This window comes from Musca autumnalis, unplaced genomic scaffold, assembly GCF_047663935.1.
Source record: "Musca autumnalis isolate F117 unplaced genomic scaffold, ASM4766393v1 scaffold_3, whole genome shotgun sequence".
Taxonomy (NCBI): domain Eukaryota; kingdom Metazoa; phylum Arthropoda; class Insecta; order Diptera; family Muscidae; genus Musca; species Musca autumnalis.
The window spans coordinates 263,284,485-263,306,100 of record NW_027411866.1 but is presented as its reverse complement, the minus strand read 5'-3'; the positions used below and the strand labels follow the sequence as shown (position 1 = coordinate 263,306,100).

The 21,616-nt window shown below is 33.9% G+C and overlaps 2 protein-coding genes across 4 annotated transcripts in view; both read right to left on the bottom strand.

Moving 5' to 3' along the window:
• Nucleotides 1-1,022: 1,022 nt before the first annotated feature.
• On the bottom strand, nucleotides 1,023-21,243 carry St4 (Sulfotransferase 4). 3 transcript variants are annotated; one of them, XM_073978469.1, is made up of 6 exons: nucleotides 19,772-21,243; nucleotides 19,480-19,714; nucleotides 19,202-19,406; nucleotides 13,035-13,161; nucleotides 12,550-12,974; nucleotides 7,209-12,362 (listed from the first exon to the last, which is right to left on the bottom strand). In XM_073978469.1, exons 1-5 carry the CDS (start codon nucleotides 19,860-19,862, stop codon nucleotides 12,586-12,588), a joined length of 1,047 nt encoding a protein of 348 aa, XP_073834570.1. In that variant the 5' UTR covers nucleotides 19,863-21,243; the 3' UTR covers nucleotides 7,209-12,362; nucleotides 12,550-12,585. The 3 variants fall into 3 exon arrangements, with proteins under 3 accessions (XP_073834568.1, XP_073834570.1, XP_073834569.1); XM_073978468.1 differs by lacking the exon at nucleotides 7,209-12,362 and having other exon boundaries at nucleotides 12,393-12,974; XM_073978467.1 differs by lacking the exons at nucleotides 7,209-12,362; nucleotides 12,550-12,974; nucleotides 13,035-13,161 and adding an exon at nucleotides 1,023-5,404 and having other exon boundaries at nucleotides 19,207-19,406.
• Nucleotides 7,146-21,616, bottom strand: part of gkt (tyrosyl-DNA phosphodiesterase glaikit) — a 43,248-nt gene continuing 28,777 nt past the window's right edge. Inside the window, exon 5 of the mRNA XM_073978471.1 lies at nucleotides 7,146-7,164. Coding sequence (XP_073834572.1) covers nucleotides 7,161-7,164 — 4 coding nt within the window. The 3' untranslated portion in view covers nucleotides 7,146-7,160. The remainder of the gene's footprint in view (nucleotides 7,165-21,616) is intronic.

The window sequence follows — 21,616 nt, the reverse complement described above, 5'->3', positions numbered from 1 at the left end:
ATTATCCGACCATCACCAAAATCAGTAGGCTTCTTCTTCTCCGGAACACCCGATCAAAATTGCGACTTGTAGCGTGATTACAAGGTTTAGATAGACGGGCGGACGGACACACATAGCCAGATAAGTATGGGTCTACGACCATTATTTCGATGCGTCACAAACTTTTTGGGCAAAACAAACTTATAATACCCTCCCCACATAGTGGTGTAGGGTATAAAAACCGTCCTTGAGCTGTCAAATACAACCATGCATCGAAACAACATAAATGTTGTTTTTGTTATTGTATGCCAATGACAACAATAACACCATATCGTCGGTGTCATGCTTAAGTGTTTGAATAAAGTTGACGTCTTGTTGGTAGGTTTTGCTAGAGGTAAGAGACGAACCAATAAAGTATCCAACAGGAACATCAACGAGCAAAGAGTTGTGGACTGTATTTTTTATATTAATTATTCCTCAAAGCCAATGAGGAATAATTTGCGGTGAAATGAGAGGAGAAATAAAACACAGGAATTAGATATATTTTCATAAACGTTATAAAGCGTAATTCAATTTATTTTATTATTGTAAAAGTTCAGAGACGAGAAGAGACGCTTACCAGTCGGTTAGTGCAAGAGAAGTGATTTATTAAAAAGTGACGAGTACTGGTTAAGCATAGATATTGTTACTTTCGTTCAAGAGAGAGTTGACGAAAGCACAAAAGGAGATGGAAATTAGTACAATTCGGTTTCGTATAATAGAGTATATGAGGAATTCAAAAGATATAACTATGTCAGGTTTACATTTAAGCGAGAATATAAATAAATATAAGATACATTTTAGAACATTATAAATTGGTTAAACGAAGTTTAAACATGCTCCCGCGCCTTGGCCAGTATGGGCAATAGTTGATGTGGTTTGGCGACTCAATCCCAGGAGGCAGACCAGATTAGAAACCGCTGGAACATATAGACTTCAGATCTTCTTGTAAGTGTTTTCCTGATTTATAAGAGAAACAATGATTAGCTTCGGTCGACCTGTAATAGAACAGATATTAGTACACGATCGGAATCTATAAAGAAGAAAAACATGAGATGAGGATATAGTTTCATAATATTTTAAGGACAGATTGACAGTAACATAAATTTCGTTTGATATCTTTTCATTATTGCATTTATAAAGAGATTTTTATTAAGTTTTCCCAGAGCCGGGCTCGAACTCGGAACTTTATCAGCTCCCTCTGGGCTACAGGGTTATATGTGATGAGCCGGGCTTAGTATTGGGTGGGTGGTGGAGACATGTGATTGTAAGGTTAGATTACAACGTTAGAGAATTTGGTGGCTTACATTTTGCAAGCTATTTTTAGAAGTAGGACATGTGTTGTAATTCATGCGTTGGCTTTTGTTTTCTAGTTTTAGAAATAAATGAAGAATTTATTTACGAATGAAAAAGTCAATTGTGAAAATCGACCGACTCAAGGTTTGAACCCCTTTCCTTAGTGATGGTAGACTGGCGCACTCCGACTGGGCTACGTAGCCACTTGGAAAACGACTGATACGGACTGTATATGATCTCTTTTAATTACAGAAACACCTAAATAATTAAAAATAATCGATTTCTTCGGATTCCTCCTTAGTTATTTTAATTTCTATTTTGTTCTGCAACCTTGTAAGTTCTATTTTTAGAAGCTATTTTTGTAAATTTATTTTAATTCTTAATTTTTACTTGTTTTTATTTGTAATTTCCATTGTTTGCATTTTTGAATGTTCTGGATCATATTTTAAAGTTTTTTTTAACAAATAAATTTTCGCTCGGAGTAGGGCTCGAACCCAGGACCTTTGGACTGCTAATCCAGTATGCTAGCACTAAGCTACGCTAGACCGTTGGTGCAGGTTGAGATTTTGGATAGGTGAGTCGGTGTAATGTAATTATAAGCGTAGAAAAGTATTAACACTCGAAGAAAAAAAATGCGATTTTCCTTTTAAATAATTAGAGACATATGTATGTATGTATTTTGAAGAGAACATAATTTAGGAAACTAACCTGTGGGTTAGTCCTCCCCTCCCAACGAATTGCGAAAATTTTTTGAGCAAGTATCAAATGAGTTTGTACGGATTATCGTAGAGGATTGAGCATTTGAGGGAGATTTCGTTACAGATGTATTAAAAGTGTCACAAAATTGGTATCCAGATTTAATACATGAACATTTTTTTGTAGACTTAGACGTTTTTTGAGATGAGTTTTTACGTTTACGTTTTTTATTTTGGGCAATTGAAACAAAATTTGATGCAATGAAGTTTGTGGTAGAGGAGAGCGAATTTTCTGCGAAAATTGGGCCACTAAGTACCCAGCCAAATATGGTGTTATACGCTGATGTATTACCAAATACATTTTTCTTAATGCCATCCAGATTTATGAATCTTTCGACGTCTGCTCCAAGGATGATATCTATTTCAGAGGATTCATAAAAGCGTGGGTCTGCCAAACCAAGATCTTTAAGAGAGTTGTGATCAGAGATTTTAATAGAAATAGCAGGTAAAGGTTTAGTGACTAGCGGTAAAATTATTGCAGAAACATAGAATTTAATATTGTGCTTATTAGAAACAATTGATAATTGACATTCGGCTTTGGAGACTTGTTTCTGACCACCTACGCCAGTGATTTCAAAGGAATCAGTATTTTTACTGGAGAGATTTAGTCGATTTGCACAAGTTTGCGTAATAAAGGTTCTTTGAGATCCAGAATCTATCAATGCTCGTACAGTGTGCAATCGGTCATTATTTTGAACTTGAACTAAAGCTGTTCTCAGAAGAATTGAATTGCTTGCGGTTGAAAAATTTGCTTGAATTTGAGACGAGACGGGTATGGCATAGTTTTCTATTTGAGACGAGACGGGTATGGTAGAGCTTTCAATTTGAGACGAGTATGATTGTCGGTTTTTATTTGCATCATATTTGACAGAATTGAGCATATCGTTGTTCGGATGTAAAAGCGTATGGTGGGTTTTGTGGCATATCAAGCAAGTGTTTGTAGATTTGCAACTAATTTTATTGTGAGATGAGGATAAGCAGTTGCCACATATATTACTTTTTGTAACGACATCAAGCCGCTGTTGAGCCGTCAATTTGCGAAACTCAGCACAAGCTCTAACTTGATGATTCGCATGACAGTACGAGCATTCTAAAGCAAATTTTTCAGTAGAGTAATTTTTTGGAGTTTTAGAGTAATTTTGAGACGGGATTACTGCTTGATTTTCTTTTGTATTTCGAATACTTGCAATGCGCTCTACAACTTCGAATCTATTTGAAAGAAATTCATCGAGCTGAGACCAAGTTGGTAAGTCTCGATGGGATTTTAGAGATTGTTCAAATAGAGAAAGGGTTTGTTCTGGTAACTTTGTGGAAACTAAGTGGATCAAAATCGGATCCCAACTTGCTATATCGATATTGAGAGTGTGCAATGTAGAGAGACAGTCTTTTACTGCAGTGTGAATGTTGTATATTGATTCGCTGTTTTCTTTTGTTGCAACAGGAATGTTAAATAAAATATTCAACTGCTTGTCTACCAAAACTCTTTTGTTTTCATAGCGAGATTTTAGAGAGTTCCATGCCAGTTGGAAGTTATCATCGCAAAGGCTGTATCTATTAACTATAGCACCAGCTTCACCACTGGTCTTGCTTCTCAAGTAATAAAGTTTTTGAGCTTGTGAAAGTTGTGGATGATCACTATAAACTGCAGTGAACATGTCACGGAAGCTGGGCCATTCTTCATAGCTTCCGCTGAAAATTTCCGTGTCACATGGAGGAACGTTGAGATAAATATCAGAACTTTCGAGAGAAGATTTATATATATTCAGCGATACTTGATCCGAATTTTTGTTTTGAGTGGTGTTTTTCTGCATATTTGTTTCGGATATTTTGAGAATGTCCAGAATTTGCGACTTAGCAGTGTAATAAGCTTCTGAAGTGACATTGAAATTGGTTTTGATGCTTTCTTTTATGTCCTTGACATTTTCAGATATAAGGGACAACATAATATTCTTGAAGGATTCTTGCACTAATACCCAGCGATGTTCTAAATCATCTAATTTAACTTGGAGAATTGTATCGGTCTGATCAATCATATCACATTGCCCAAATAGAGTGCAAATATTGTTCAAATGCTCGCAAGCGAACAAAAACTTATTGTGCTCCGGAGACGTTATTATAGTAATATTTGGAGTGTTGGTGGGAGTAGATGCACTTTCTGAGAGAGACATTATTGTTTTGTGTTAGAAGTTACTTACAATTTTATTTGGGTGTAAATAAGTAAAGAGATGTAATAATATTTTTTACTCGGGTGTAAAAGCGCGGAACTTGTGTTGGTGTGTTTGATCTTCGAGTGAAACCTATTTTTATACAATGGTATTGACTGTATATGTGACAATGCTATTGGTATGGAACAATCGTAATGAAATTAGCTATACAGCATGAGAAATTATAGAAGAGTGTTTCACCAATGGTTTTGAAAATTAAAAAAGTTTTGAGTTTGCCAGGATTCGAACCCGCGACCTTATGACTGGGAGGTTAGCACTTATTCACTAAACCACGGCTTAATGAGTGAAATTTTGTCAAAACACTTAACAGATTATTTGAAATGTAATTTTGTGTATCATTGAATAATTTTTGAGGTTTTGGTGATGTAAACGTAGAAAATATTTATCAAATTTCCTTTTGTTCGAGACTTTGGCGCATTTAATGGAGTTTTTGCTTTGTGCGTGAAAGTATGATGAGAGAAGCGATTTAATGCAGTGTAGTTTTTATTTACGCAAGGAAATGATATGGTTTTTAGAGAAAATGGAATAATTGTTATTTTAGTCTTTGTTTTTTTTTTATTATCTCTTGGCTAAGCTTGGTTTGAAATTAGAAATGTTTGCAAGAATATAATTGTGTACCTTTATGATGAGAGAACAGTGCCTATTTATTGTGTTAAGCTTGTTTGCATTTTCGTGAGGAGATGCAATTAGAGGAGAGAGTGTGTGGGAAATTGTACTAATTCAATTTGAAACTAAAAAACTTTACGGTCTGGCAGAGATTTGAACCCACGATCTTGCGTCTGGGAATGTGAAACTTTATCTTTGAGCTATCGCGTGGTTGGTTGTAATGCTAGCAACTTCCAATTAGAAACGTTCAACTGAAATTTGTAACTCTTTTTATTCTCTTTTTCAACACTTTTATGAAACTTGGATCTTTGTTTGTTTTTTTTTACTTTACTTGCTTATATTTTCACACTAAAATTTGACTTTGGTTGCACTTACCGAATTGCTGAAGTGAATATTGAGCCGTATTTGAGATATTACCTTGATTTTTATTCTTATGTACTTGCTGTTTTCTTAAACGGCTACGAAGGATCATGAATAAAGTTGACGTCTTGTTGGTAGGTTTTGCTAGAGGTAAGAGACGAACCAATAAAGTATCCAACAGGAACATCAACGAGCAAAGAGTTGTGGACTGTATTTTTTATATTAATTATTCCTCAAAGCCAATGAGGAATAATTTGCGGTGAAATGAGAGGAGAAATAAAACACAGGAATTAGATATATTTTCATAAACGTTATAAAGCGTAATTCAATTTATTTTATTATTGTAAAAGTTCAGAGACGAGAAGAGACGCTTACCAGTCGGTTAGTGCAAGAGAAGTGATTTATTAAAAAGCGACGAGTACTGGTTAAGCATAGATATTGTTACTTTCGTTCAAGAGAGAGTTGACGAAAGCACAAAAGGAGATGGAAATTAGTACAATTCGGTTTCGTATAATAGAGTATATGAGGAATTCAAAAGATATAACTATGTCAGGTTTACATTTAAGCGAGAATATAAATAAATATAAGATACATTTTAGAACATTATAAATTGGTTAAACGAAGTTTAAACAGTGTTCCATACGCCATTTTTGACTTTTTGAGATACATATGGTATCTAGTGTTTTCCGGTATGCTCTTTCCGAATTTCTAGTTGGCTTTCTCCTATCTGCTCTAGTTTCCGAGATATCCACGCCTCGACGGGAAAGCATAAACTTTTTTTCAGTTATGAAATTAATATTTTAAAAACTTACAAGTTTAAAAACACATTTCAAAAATCAGAATTTTAATTTTTGATTTAGAAATATTTAGTTAATTAAGGCAAAAATGGAAATTTTTTTGTCACTTTGTTCCATGTGATTTAAAATATTTCACATTTGTGTCATAAGTGCGGATATGGAACAAATCGACAAAAATTATTTTTTTAAAAAAATCTCTATAACTTTTATATTCCAACACATATTTCTCTAAATTTTTGCAAATATATTCTATATACTATTATTAATATTTCAAGTCAAAAATATAAATATTTGCTGTAGTCAGCTCCACGCAGTTGTGACGCAAAACATTAAAATGCGATTATCTCAAAACGGGCAAATGACGTATGGAACACTTAAGCATGACACCGACGATATGGTGTTTACGTTCTTTTAGTAATAAATAATAAAAATAGTAAAAATTAGTGCAGTACTGGAACAGACCAATTGTTGACAATGTTTCTAAATACTATTTTTCATGAAAAGTGCAAAAACCTTTGTTCTATGTCCTGATTTTTTCCTCCATCAGGGCAATGTCGTTATATGGGGTCAGCCTGGCTGATACAGGACTTTCCATATAAAGATAAAGAAACTGAAGTTCTTGACAATGACAACAACAAATGAGAATGAAGGACAGAAACACATACAATCGTCACTTTGCCCTTATGAGTAGGTATTTTCGTAGGTTTTACCATGAGATATTAAAGTTCAAATTGGGACAATGATTTTTTTAAAAAGCGCTCCGGCGATTTTTTTTTTTTTTTTTTTTTTTGATTTTTCTCATCTATGAATTTTGTAGTTTCAGAATCCGCAAAAACTTCCCATGTGTAAGCACCTTCCATTTAAATTTGATTCAAGAGCACCGTGACTACTCTGCAAATATTTAAAATTGTATCCTAAATATTTTGAATTCTTTCTATTGAATTTACATACTTTGTACCAGTATTTCATATAAAATTCGAAAAATCGAAACTTTTTGGATCATTTTAAAGTACATGTAGAATAGAATATGTGCCAAAATTTCCAGTCCATCGGACAAAAATTTACCGAAACTAACAGGAAAGAAGCCATGTAATAACGAAGCGTTAACTGAAATCAACAGGATGAAAAGCAAATTAGATAAAAAACTGTAAAACAGTGTAAAAAAACCAATATTGGTTTTGATTCCATATTCATGTTTTGTCATCCATATCTGAAAAGTGTGCAAAGTTTTAGTTCGCTTGGTCAATTACAACTATGTTAAAAATGAGTTACCAGATTTGAAAAGCATGTAAAATTGAACACTGTACAACACTGTAAAAATGGACCGATATTGGTTTTGATTTCATATTCATGTATTGTCATCCAAATCTGAAAAGTTTGCAAAGTTTTAGTTCGATTGGTCACCTGCAACTGTGTGAAAAATGAGTTACCAGATTTGAAAAGCAAAATACCGGAAATCGTGTGGTACCGTTATATGGGGGCTATAGGAAAAAACGGATCCATATTGATTTTGGTTTCATATTCACGTATTGTCATCTAAGTCTGAAAAGTGTGCAAAGTTTTACTTCGATTGGTCAACTGTAACCGTTTTAAAAATCAGTTAACAGATTTGAAAAGGGGGTTAAGTTAGACACTGTAAAACACTGTAAGAATTGACCAATATTGGTTTTGATTTCACATTCATGTATTGTCATCCAAATCTGAAATGTGTGCAAATTTTAAGTTCGATTGGACAACTGCAACTGTGTGAAAAATTAGTTACCAGATTTGAAAAGCAAATTAGATAAAACACTGTAAAACAGTGTAAAAATGGACCAATATTGGTTTTGATTTCATATTCGTGTATTGTCATCCAAATCTGAAAAGTGTGCAAAGTTTTAGTTCGATTGGTCAACTGCAACCGTGTTAAAAATGAGTTACCAGATTTGTACTAAACACACACCAAAGCAAGTTAAATAAAACACTGTAAAAATATATGCTGATCGGTTTATTCTTTTTCAAACCACAGTGGTTACCGCAAACTGCTTTAGTAAAAACAGTGCTTTATAGGCAGGCATATGTCAAAAAGATTTTTCAAAAAAAAAAAAAAAAAAAAAAACATTAGAAGGTAACTCAAGGTTTAATAGATGTCTTATAAAAAATGCCTGCAAATGGCTTTTCTGATGCTTATAAGTGGCCATAACCCCTTTAAATAGCTTTACGTAACGCTACACAACATTTAGTTTTTTATGATTTTTGGTCAAGTTGGGCCCCCCGAAATGAAATCCTGCGTACGTCCCTGACCGGGATAACCCAGTGGGTCTGGGTTTCAAATGCCATTTCCATTGTGTATACTTCAAATTAATCCTCACAAAGAAGGTTAACCCTGCAAAAAACTATAATATAAGTGACAATCATACGGCTTTGAACTTTTTTATAAACTGAATTGTCAGAATATATTAGGATCTACCCCGAATATTCCAAAATTTAATAAATAGATGCCCAATCTGTTTTATTCAGTGCCACACAATAAATATATCGTCTGCTCCGTCGGAAAAGGTCGTAAGTCCCTCTTAATAAATTTTTCAGGAGGAAGAAAAAACATTCCAGCGCTTTCTGTATTAAAGATTTTATTATGGTGGTAAAGGCAGTATTTTTCGTTTATTTATTCCGCTTCAATATCTGTACTTTGTTTGATAAAATTCCATCGCGTTTGTGAGATAATTGGAAGTCTTATGACTTACGACCTTTTCCTTGTACAGTTTTGTATTTTTGTAGGGACTTACGACCTTTTCCTGCAATTTACGGACGTTTTTAAAATAAAATATTTATACTTTACAAAACAATGTGGAAAGGGTATTATAACTTTGTTTTGTCCAATATTCGTGTAACATCGCGAAGTATTCGTCGTAGACCCCCTCCCCTTGCCATTTTTTCATATCTTGATGAGATAAAGCGATCTAGCTATGTGCGTCCGTCTATCCATTACCAATTGTAATAAAGCTCCAGGCCTCAAATTTGGACCGATCGTCACGAAATTTTGTGGAGAGTTCGGGTTCCGACCAGAAGTGACCCCATTAGATGTTGGTTATGATCGAAAGGTGTGAAATGGACCAAACCCACAATTTTTACCCGACTTTGTAGCTGTCCTGTAGATCGCAGTAATATTCCGATCGGAGCGAAATTTTAAGAATGATTTCAGTTTAAGTCGAAGAATAAGCTTGCAATTTAACATGGTGATGAGATAATTATTAGCGGTTTTAATGGACCAAAACTTATGTGTGAAATCTTATATATAAAATACAATGTGTGTATGTTTGTATGTTCCGCATAGACTCAAAAACAAAAATTTCAGAGAATATGCAAGGAACAACCGAGGTGAAAATAGGCTTTATAGTTTTTGAATATCGGAGGGGGCGGGGGCAGGCCCTATTTTTTTAAAAACGCTTTTTTGCAAAAGTTATGAAAGTATCGGTCAGAAAATTAATTTGCGAGGCAACGGTTGCTAAATCTCCGACACTAAGTTCCATGTAATTTACAGATTATGCACAGGAATGTCCCTTGGTGGAAGTAGGCTATATATTTTGTTGAATTTCGGAGGAGCGGGTTAAAACGGTGCCCTATTTTTGAAATACGCTATATATATAAAACTTACGAACGATTCCGTTTCTCCCATCCTGGGTACATATTTTAGCAATAAGACCCTACCAGTGTAAAATTCTAAGTCGGTGTAACCATGACCGTCTGTCCGTCTTTTGAAATTAAGAGTTTCTATTACTTCTTGGATGTTTGGTATTGACATCATCAGAGCTTTCAGAATCACCGTGAAAACCATAGGGAACTAGACCCATGAAACCATTGTGTAATTCCATTCCAAATTCGTACTGCTCTTTGTTAGCAAAAACCATGATGACTTCGTAGTTTAATAACATTTCAATCAATTATTATTACACTGTGCAACATTTTTAAGGTGATCTTGTGCAAACAATTCGAACTGAAGATTTTTTGAAAGTACAGACCCAAACGCCAAGAAACCCTAGTTGGGTTTTGTTGTGTCAGATCCAGCTCGGATTTTATGGCCCCATCTAAACATGGTTAAATATTGAGTTTTTAAAGAAATTCGGGGCTATATCTCTGAAACCAATGCGAATCTTCTTCTGACATCTGAAGCAAATTTGTAGATAAGGACAAGAAAACAATATTTGGAGAAATAATGAACTCGAAAAACTACATTTATTGCCTTAAATTTCAAAATATATGCAAAAATACCACAATTTTTATACATTTCGCACCGTATCTCCGAAACCGTTAATTTTTTCTGAAAAATATTCCCTGGAATGTAATACACAACTCTTCAGAACATGTCATTGTTGTAAAATGCCTCTGTCCCGTTGTTTTCAGTACATTTCTCAACGACGATTTAATAAAAATGTCAATAATGTAGTGAAATCCAAAATGCGAGAATAAACTGTTGGTGTGAACTGTGTTTAAAATACTTGTTGTAAAAGATATGATGCAAAATACCGCAGAAACAACATGAAGTAAGCATTGTAGAGTTTCAAAATGTTCTAAAGAATTGTTGAGAACTTTATTTGGAAGATTTTTGCAAAAGGTTACTTGGTTCAACTCCCAATAGTTTAGCCGATACTGACCAGAATTTCAGCAATTATGTAAAATTTTCTATATTTTATAGATTTTGATGCCCTAGATGGAGTTTTTCTTATGTGGTTTCTTCAAAAGATAAGTTCTACTAGTTTATGGCTACAATATTGCTAAAGACAGCAATGCCAAATTCCTATTCGTTTCTGAGATAAAGGCCTGATAAATGCAAAAAAGTGTAGATTTAGCCCGGTTTAGATGAGGCCATAAAATCCGAACTGGATCTGACAGGACAAAACCCAACTAGGGTTTTTGTAGTCTAAATATGTACTTTCAAAAAATTAATACTAGAAGTTGTTTGCATTTTCAGTGTTGCATAGTGTTATAGAATCATTTAATAATATAAACATTGCACTTACCCGTCCGTTAGAAGGTATTACTTTATTGAATTGAATACACACTAATCTCGTTATGTGAATGTCCTATGTCCTATTAATGTCCCTCGAGAAACCACAAATGACCAGTTGATAAAGTTAAGTAAGATATACGACAGTAAAAACAGTAAAATTTTTGATTTTTTTTTAATTTTTGTATTGGTATTTGAACACATACAGCATTCCAATTTGTATCAATGAAAAGGCCAGAAGTCCATCTTTCATAATCAGTTCGCTTATAGGGGAAAATAGATTTCAAATGTAAATTTTCGTTGCAATATAGAAATTATCACATTTTTGTTCAAAAGTTTGGTCCACAGGCTCCGCCAAATATCATCCGATTATCATCCAAAAGTGTAGGCTAGTTCTTTACATTGTACCCCAACCATGGATGACGTTAAACATTATATATGAACTACATTAGCTATAGTATTCTTTTAAAGTATACGTTTTCCTGTGGACTTACGACCTTTTCGTACTCAAATTTGTACGTTTTGTGGACTTACGACCTTTTCCGACAAGGGCAAAACGTATAGAAAAACGCGACATACTACTATTTTCTTTGTATCATACGACGTGTTTTGACTTGTACTATCATCCTGTAAGAAAAACGCGATTTCCAAAAAAAGTGGACTTACGACCTTTTCCGACGGAGCAGACGATATGAAGTGTAGAATGTATCACAATTAGTTTGTTCCAGTACAATTTTATACGATAACATAGAGGAAAAATTGTTATCGTAGTAAAAATTAGTAGCTCCCTGCAGGTTCTGGAACAGACATATTATGTATAGAGTAATTTCGATGCCAATTAGAATTAAATTTTAAATCTTTTTATTCATTTTTTGTAAATTTTTTGAACTATTTTGGAATGACCCTAGTATTCAAACGTTGCCATTGACATTTAATTCCCATACAATTATGTTGTTATTGTAAAATTGTTAGTTGTTGTAATTCATGCAAACACCTTATATTATTACACCATGATTTTCCTATTATGTGACTTTTCAATTTCCCTTCATATAAATAAGCTGTCAATAAAATAATTTTAATTTCAATAAAATATTTAAAAACTAATAACAAACGGATTTATAAATCGGATTAACCATCAAATACATTACTTGCGCACAAATGTTCCGAACATTTTCGAACTTTTGTGAGGGAGGTACCGGAAGGAGTGGACCGATATAACCCATCTCCGTACTTAAACTATATTACGAAAGCCAAATTTTGGACCGAATCGGTTGATCAGTTCGAGAGTTATCGTGCGCTCCAGCCAGACGGACAGAAATGGCTAAATAATAAAGGATAACAAATATTTTAATTTCTTGATAATGTATGTACTATATTTGCTCTGTTCCAGAACCTGCAAGAATCTACTACGATAACAATTTTTCCTTTATGTTATCGGAAAATAGTAAAAATTAGTAGATTCTTGCAGTTCTGGAACAGACTAATTGTGTGTCATTAATTTCACATACAGAAATTGTCCAACATATAAAAATAGGTTGCGTATTTTATTTAAATTGATTTTTTAAGGCATGTACTTGTTCGTTGACCCATTCATTGGCTCGTTCAAATAGGCCGGGAACTGTTTGAAACTCCACAATAGAAGATCCCGTCATACCAGTGCGAACAAATCCGTTTTCATTTTTATTTAAAATGTGAGCATCTATCATTTCTTGACCATTTACTGAAGTATTTGAACGAAAATTCGATATATGCAGATGTTGTAACAGTGCTTCCATTTTGGTCTCATCTACGTCGCATTCTAAAAAATTAGCTAATTGTTTAATTGAACTTTGGAGATCTGCTGACATGTCTTCATACTGAAGATACAAAAAGTTGTTAGAATTTTTGAAATTCATTGCTTCACGGATGTGACTAAAATAAGGCATCCATGGATCTAAAGAAATTACCGTTTGTTATTTTTTTGTTCAAATATTGCAACTCCATAAATACATACTCAGACTTTCTTGGAAATAATTCCAAAAGCGTTCAAAATTGCCAATATATCCTTGGGTACGATATAGACGATTTAGGTAATAATACGAAACAGCAACATCCATTGGATTGCGAGCCACGTAAATAATCTCAAATAGGAACAAGTTAAGAAGCTTTAATTACGGCCGGGCCGAACTTTTTATACCCTCCACCATAAAATACTCTGAGCTAATATGGAATTATTAGTTTTCGTTCTGTTGCGAAAGTACCTATGCACACAATTTTAGCTGGAGAAGTCGCTTGACCACTAGAAACCCTAAGTGCCAAATTATAGCCAATTCGGCCCGAACATTTGGATAAAAACTTCAAAATACCGGAAATCGGACGGTATCGCAATATGGGGGCTACAAGAAATCGTGGGCCTATGCTCATAATTTATGGTGGTGAAGTTTCTTGGTCATTGGAATCCCTAAATGTCAAATTATATCTAATTCGGTCTGAAAATGTAGCTAAAAGCGTCAAAATAGGTGAAATTGGGCGGTACCGCTATATAGGGGCTGTACCAAACCGTGGACTTATGACCATAACTTATGATGGAGAAATTTCTTGATGACTAAAAACCCTCAATGCCAAAGTATAGCTAATTCGACCAGATCATATACCTAAAAACGTCAAAATACCGGAAATCGGGCGGTACCGCTATAAGAAAACCCTAAATGTCAAATGTTCAGACCAAAAACACATGTGTACGAAATTTCAGCCCCGTAGCTCAACTTATTCGGAAGATAGCGTGATTACAACAGACGGACGGGATGGCCTAAATCGACTTAGAATTTTACGCTGATCAAGAAATATATATACTTTATACGGTCGCAAATGATTATGTCGACGAGTTACAAACGGAATGACAAATTTAATATACCCTCCATATCGACACCTCAAAATAATAGTATGCAAAGTCTAAAAAGTGAGTTTTGCAGGAGAAACTCTCAAAGTGTGGAAATTTTCTTGAACTTCAGTACTATGCTAAGTCAATATTTGTTTATAACTTCTGTTCGGATTGACCGATCATTACCAAAATTTGACAGAATTTAAGTTAAAGGACGTTCGACACCTCCAAATAATAGTTTGCTAATTCTGAACAGTGAGTTTTGCAGGACAAGCTCTAAAAGTTTGGAAATTTCTTTGACCTTCAGTACTATGCTAAGTAAATATTTGTTTATAACGTCTGTTCGGATTGTCCGATTATTACCAAAATTTGACAGAATTTAAGTTTAAGGACGTTAAATATAAAAATGTAAAGAAATTGAAAACATGCTAAGTCGACTTAGCATACTATTGTTTGGAGGCGTCGATATTATGGTGGAGGGAATAAAAACATTTAGGACTAATGGGTACTTTACACGATATGTTTTTAACATATGAGTTGTCACTTTGCATATACATTTTGTATTGGAGAAGTGACAACCCATATGTAAAAAACATACCGTTTAAAGTACCCATAAATGCAGAAAACACATACAGTTTGTCAAGTAATTGTTTTCGAACCAAGAAAACTAACGTTTTTCTGAATTAATTTATGAAAAATGACTGATAATTGGGATAAAACTGTCGGGTTTTTTGTAAAAAAATAGTTGGTAGACTTATTAAAGACAAGATAGGATGAATAAATAAAAACTTGACCTACGTAGTCCAACAAAAAATAACGAAAACCCATAACTACATATAATTCCCGCTGTCAAATAAATGTTTTCGAAATTTAATGGAGGTTCCAAAATAACCCATATTTTTGCAAAATTCTTGAAAATCATGACATTTTATGAATGTTATTCTTAAAAAGGGTTAACTACTAACAAGTATCAACAATATTAGTCATAGAATATCCCTACTAGGAGGGTTACCATATGGGCCAAGGGAGTACCAGGTCATATTACATGTAAACAGGGTCCTATAGGTCTTAAACCGGTAATATCTGAAAACTATGGCGTTTTATGAGTTTTTTAGTTCACGAGGATGGACTGCCATCAAATACAATAAATATTACCTGCAGCCATGGCACAATTACCCAGGTAGTGGCATCGTAAAATTTTGAATATGTTATGTCAAAACTTTCTTTATGTTGTTGGGGAAATTACAACAAAAATAATTTTTTTGTAAAGGGATTTGACTTTTCATATTCGATCAGCTGGTGTGATACCACTACCTGGTAGTTCTGCCATGCCTGCAGCATAATTAGATCAGAAGGGTTGCCAGATCGACTAAAAAGGTATCAGGTTATATAAACAGTGAACGAGGCCACGTAGGCCCCAAAACAGGGCACCGAAGTTTTTTTACCTAATATTAATTAAGAGATAATGACATTTCACTAAATAATCGGAAATATCGCAGTAGGAGACCAATATTGCTTAGAAATGTATGGGGTAAAGGTTTCGACAATTTTCAGAAATGCATACTTCGACCTATTGGACACATTTCGCGTACTCTGCAATACTAGTGTAGTACATTCTTAAGTGAAAAATTATGTTAATGGGTAAATAATGCTTCAGTGTTAGAATGGAAGCAAAAAACATAGAGAATTCCTCCGAACTGGCTATAAACAGTTGAAATCGGAGGTCTATTAAAAATCAGTATATATATATATATATATATATATATATATATATATATATATATATATATATACTTTTAAGTCATATTTTGGTTTATGTTGGAGAATTCCCTTATCCCTTAATTCAATTTGAGTTAAATAAACAAATCTTAAGCCCTGGTTATGGATTTAGGTGGTCTCATTTACTGTTTATATAACTTGGTACCTTTTTCGTACATCTGGCAACCCTCCTGATTTTATTATTCTGAAGGTAATCTTTATTTTTGTTGATGACAATCCATCCTAGTGAACTAAAGAAACTCATAAAACGACTTAGTTTTCGGATATTCCCTGTTTAAGACCTATATGACCCTGTTTACATGTAATATGACCTGGTACTCCCTTGGTCCATATGGTAACCATCCTAGTAGGGATATTCTCTGACTAATATTGTTGATACTTGTTAGTAGTTCACCCTTTTTAAGAATAACATTCATAAAATGTCATGACTTTCAAGAATTTTGCAAAAATATGGGTTATTTTGGAACCTCCATTAAATTTCGAAAACATTTATTTGACAGCTGGAATTATATGTAGTTATGGGTTTTCGTTATTTTTTGTTGGACTACGTGGGTCAATTTTTTATTTATACATCCTATCTTGTCTTTAATATGTCTACCAACTATTTTTTGCAAAAAAAAAAACCGACATTTTTATCACAATTATCAGACATTTTTCACAAATTAATACAGAAAATTATTAGTTTTCTTAGTTCGAAAACAATTACTTGACAAACTGTATGTATGTACAGACTGTCGCAAAAGATAGTATACAACGTTGAAACCAAAATGTATTACAGACATGCCTAAATACGTCCCTGTTCCCAAAGCGTGTGTGGCGAAAAAGTAGAACACATCGCTCATTTACTCAAAGTGACACATCTCAAAAAATCAAGTTTCGTTTTAAGTTTTTTTGAGTTATGTCACTCTTTGAGTAGATGAGCGACATGTATTCTTATGAGAACTACCGTATACTTTTTGTAAGTTGAAAAAAATTAACTTTGACTGAACGTTATTGTTTGTATGTGTGTGTGTTTTATAGTTTAAAAAAAAGCCCAACAAAACATGAAATACAATTCATTGCAAAGGAAAATTATTTGTTTTACGAATGAAAACATTTAAGTAAGTTTCGGTCGCGGATTTTGAGTTTTAAATGTGATTTTGGACTCAACGTATTTGGGTAATACAGACGCTCAGAGAGCGTTGTTGTGGTAAATAGGTGAATAATTTTTGTACGTCGCGACGTAATTTAGGTATAGCTGTTAGGGATAAAAAGCACTATAAGTCCCAATTTACATTAGGCGAGTTTATTTGCGGCAATTGTCAGTTTGTGGGTGAGAGAGGGTGTTGAGAGGCAAAGGGTTACCATATACCTCACTTCTCTCTCCATCAAACTGCCGCAAGTAAACTCGCCTAATGTAAATTGGGACTAACTTATTGAAAACAACAAACAAATAGTTTTATTTGATAGACTATCTATCAAATACATCCTTCGTGTCTTCGGTAATAAAAATTAAAAGTGCGCAATATTTGCATACATTCGGAAATGTGAGGTTCGAATCCCAAAAAGATCAAAATTTATATCGCAAAAGTCAGTATACAACGGATAATTCTCGTTGAACTGTGTAAAAAAACCTTGATATTTTTGAACAAATGAAACTAATAGTAAGTTTACATTTACGAAATCCACTCGATTTCAACTGTCAATTCCTTTGCTTAAACGTCAAATGAAATCCAGTCGTTTTCAGACGAGTTTTCATTTGACGTATACGCAAAGGAATTGACAGTTGAAATCGAGTGGATTTCGTAATGTAAACCAAGCATAAATCTGTATTTAAGATCATCAAGAGGATATTAATTGGTTTTAATGACAGTTATATTACTTATAGTGACAAGTCCAACAACTGCAGCGACAAAATTCAGGGTGCTATGTCCTGTTTATGAATGTTAAAGCCATGGAATGAAGCAAAGCTCCGATTCGCTCGTTTTTACTCGCGAGTGAAAAATACCTGCGAGTTGGAGTACTCGAAGAGTGCGAGTTTTACAAGAAGTTTACTCTCCACTCTTTTATTTGTGAGAACTCGCGAGTACTCCTGGTTTAAAAATAAGAGTGCGAGTAAAAATACTAAAAAATAGAGAACGAGTTTACTCGAAGAGTAAAATCGAGAGGACAAAATATTTTTTTGCTGTTTGTGTGTTGTTGCATGTGTAGTAGCGAACCGGTTTTGACGTTCCTGTGGACTGAATATGGAAAGAGCATGTTGTTCCGAGGTCCAGAGGAGGTTGTTTCGAAGTTTGGAGGAGGGTGGTTCGAGCGAGTATTTCGGAGCTCTGGAATGATCAGAAAGGCCCTAAAGCTTCAATATGGGGTGATCTTCATCGAGTTTCAAGTTGCACTGTTTGAAAAATGGGAACCCATATTTAAGGCCCTTTTTCCTTTTGAAACATTCAATAATCCTTACACAAAAGGATTTTTCTTTTGAGTTAATTTTCTCACAAATTATGTCCCTTTTCATATTCCCACCAAAAATAAATAGTAAGAGAACCTCAAGTTCCGTTGTAAGCCCTACAGTGATACTCCATCACCACAGAAGGATATGATAGCTCTTTTAAAATTTTAATAGAGAGCTTTGTCTGCTTTTATAACGCATCGATTGCGCAAAAATCTTCTGTGTTCGCTTCACTTAGGACCAAAATACAACTAAATGGATCGGTTAGAAGTAGTTCATTAGACATTCGTGTACTTTAGACACTAGGGACACGAGAATCATGTCCGATACTGCTAAAACGGCAGTAGGTCAGTATAACGGTGGGGCTTACAACGGACCTTGAGGTTCTCCTACTATTTATTTTTGGTGGGAATATGAAAAGAGGCACAATTTGTGAGAAAATTAACTCAAAGTGAAAGTCCTTATGTGTAAGGATTAAGGATTATTACATGTTTCAACAGGACAACGGCCCGGAAAGTTAGGGTTTCCTTCAAGAAATTCCCGTTTTTCAAACAGGGCAAGTTGAAACTCGATCAAGATCATCGCATATTGAAACTTTAGAGTCTTTCTGATCATTTTATGGCTTTAAAATTCATAAACAGGACATAACACCCGGAATTGTATCGCTACAGTTGCTGTATTTGTAGATGACCAATTTTTGTGGGTTTTACGATCCAGTGTAGGTTGGACTTGTCACTATAAGTACTATAACTGCCACTAAAACCAATTAATATCCTCTTGATGATCTTAAATACAGATTTAGTTTCATTTTATTCAAAAATATCAAGAATTTTTTACACAGTTCCACGAGGATTCTCCGTTGTATACTGACTTTTGCGATATAAATTTTGGTCTTTTTGGGATTCGAACCGTACATTTCCTAATGTATGCAAATATTGTGCACTTTTAATTTTTATTACCGAAGACAACCTTTGTGTCTATCAAATAAAACTAATTGTTTGTTGTTTTCAATAAGTTATAGTGCTTTTTATCCCTAGTTTCAACGTTGTATACTAACTTTTGCGACAGACTGTATGTATAATGGCATAATTACCTTACATTTGAGCTCCATAACACTATGTGGCAACAGCGATAGTGGAAAATGTGTTTTAATAAATCTTCTTTTAGTTTGCGGTATTTCAGACAAAAGTTTATAGCCAGGAGTAGATATCAACTCCACAAACTCCTGATGTTCTTTACTATGGCTATTCTCTTCAAGAATCTGCTTTTTAATATCAGGATGTACGAATAGATGAAACCTAAGGAGACAACGTACGAGTTATGTACATACATACAATGCATATGAACAAGTATCAAGTTAGAATTTCATACTCAAAAAATGGGAAGCGTTCAGTTAGTTTTATTTCCTTCGCGGCATGAAAATCAAGTTTGTTACAGAGCAACCATACCAGCTCCTGTGTCCATGTTGTTCCAGACCTGGGAAATGTTACAACCCAAACATCATTTGGCCTGGCTTGGAAGTTATAGTAGTTTTCAGCTTCGTTCTTATATTTGAATGGAAAAAAATATTTTTCAGGTCCAACTTGGACAAATCCAGTTTTCTCGCCTAAAATGTAGTCAAGTATTAAACCAAATTTGAATTTTCGATATTAAATGTATTTACCATGAAAATACTGAAGCAATTCCTTGTTCTTCTCTGCACTGAGCAAATTAATTTCATATGGAAACTTTTTATTTTGGAATGTTTGTGTCATTGCGATTGTGGCTTAAGTGCTACTAAATCTACAATCCAAATGATATTCTTTCACATGCACTGTCATCAGATTTTCCATTATTTCTAGTAGTAGTCAACGAAATAAACATGTATTTAAGTACAAAAAATACACACAAACATGCATAGAAAAACATACGTATGTACATTAAAATGCACTGGTGGAAAAAATGGTAACCAGTTTTCATAAATTTTCATTGATCATTACCTACATACATATATATGCACATACATACATGTGTATGTACATGCAAATATTATGTACAGATTAGAAAAAGACAACATTACAAAAATAATAAACAACTTAAATTAAACTATTTTGGTTTTGTGTTTTTAGATTGAGTTTTATATTATATCGTGGTTTCATCTCAGAAACTAATAAGAATTTTGCTTTGTAGTCTTCAGCAAACTGTCAAACAGGTCAACTATTTCTTCAATATTATTTATTGGCAACAAATGTATTGCAAACACCAAAATTGTAGAAAATTTCATTGTTTTTTTTTTATGACAACAAATTATATAAAAACTATATGGTTTTTTGTGGACATCTCTTGCTATTGGTCCCCAAAATAATATTCCGTTAAAATATGCAAAGTTTATTTGCGATTTATAAAAATACATACGTTCAAAATAAGAATTATCTACATGTTGGGGGTGACAATAAAAGTATTGCAAAAATTACCAAATCTATGGATTCTTGAAGAATTACCAATGGCGTGTTCCTTAATGAGTTGTCTATCCACTTTGGACATTCATCGGAGCATTAATGAGCTTAGTTAAACCAAAAATTAAGGCTCGGAATGTAATGGTTCCCCAATTTTTGTTAAATTTTGATCTTTCGTTGGAGGGCCTTTTTCGATTTTTTTTCTTAAACTGGACCCAAAAATGTATATGGGTAGATATCAGGATTTTGGTCCGAAGTATTTATCAGTTTAGGTTGTTATATTACATCAGCAACTTACAGAAATAAGATTAATATGTTATGATCTGGCCTTTGGAATGGCGGTCGTTGAACATGTTTGAGCTTTTTGGATCCCTAATACTGACTTTCAGAATAATGACTATTAAATATTTCCAGTGGGGGTGTCTACATTTACATTTTTTTACCATTTTGGTCATTGCAATACATTTGTTGTCAAACTGCATTTAGTACATTCATGCAGGTTGTGGACCAGAGTAATTATAGCACATTTATGTGTATTATAGCGCACTAGCAAAGTGCCCGCTACTCCGCATGCGGAAAGGATATAAAAAACAAATAATATATAATATGGAAATGGCAAACACTGACAATTTTGTTGCACTAATACCAATTTTAATCAATATTTTTATTTTAGTATCCCTTTAGTTACTTACACATTAACAACGAGACCAACGTTGCACACCAGTACTCACCCTAAATGCAAAAAATACAGATTCCAGCAATGTTCCGACTCCCAACAACAAATTGAGTACCATTAAGTACTTTTCGTATACTTATGCTACGTATTTCAACGACATACCTCAACCCTACAAATCTCAAGATTCCAGCTGTATCCGGTCGTCCAATTCCAAATTGTACTAAACTTAGTATCATTTCGCACTCTTCATACCCATAAGTAAGATATTCTGGACTCCAGCTCTATCCGTTAAACCAAATCCATATTGTACCAAATTTAGAACAATTTGGAGTACGAATTTTCCTTCCTCAATCCAACAGGCCTACAATTATCATCATTTCAAATTGCAGGATCCCAC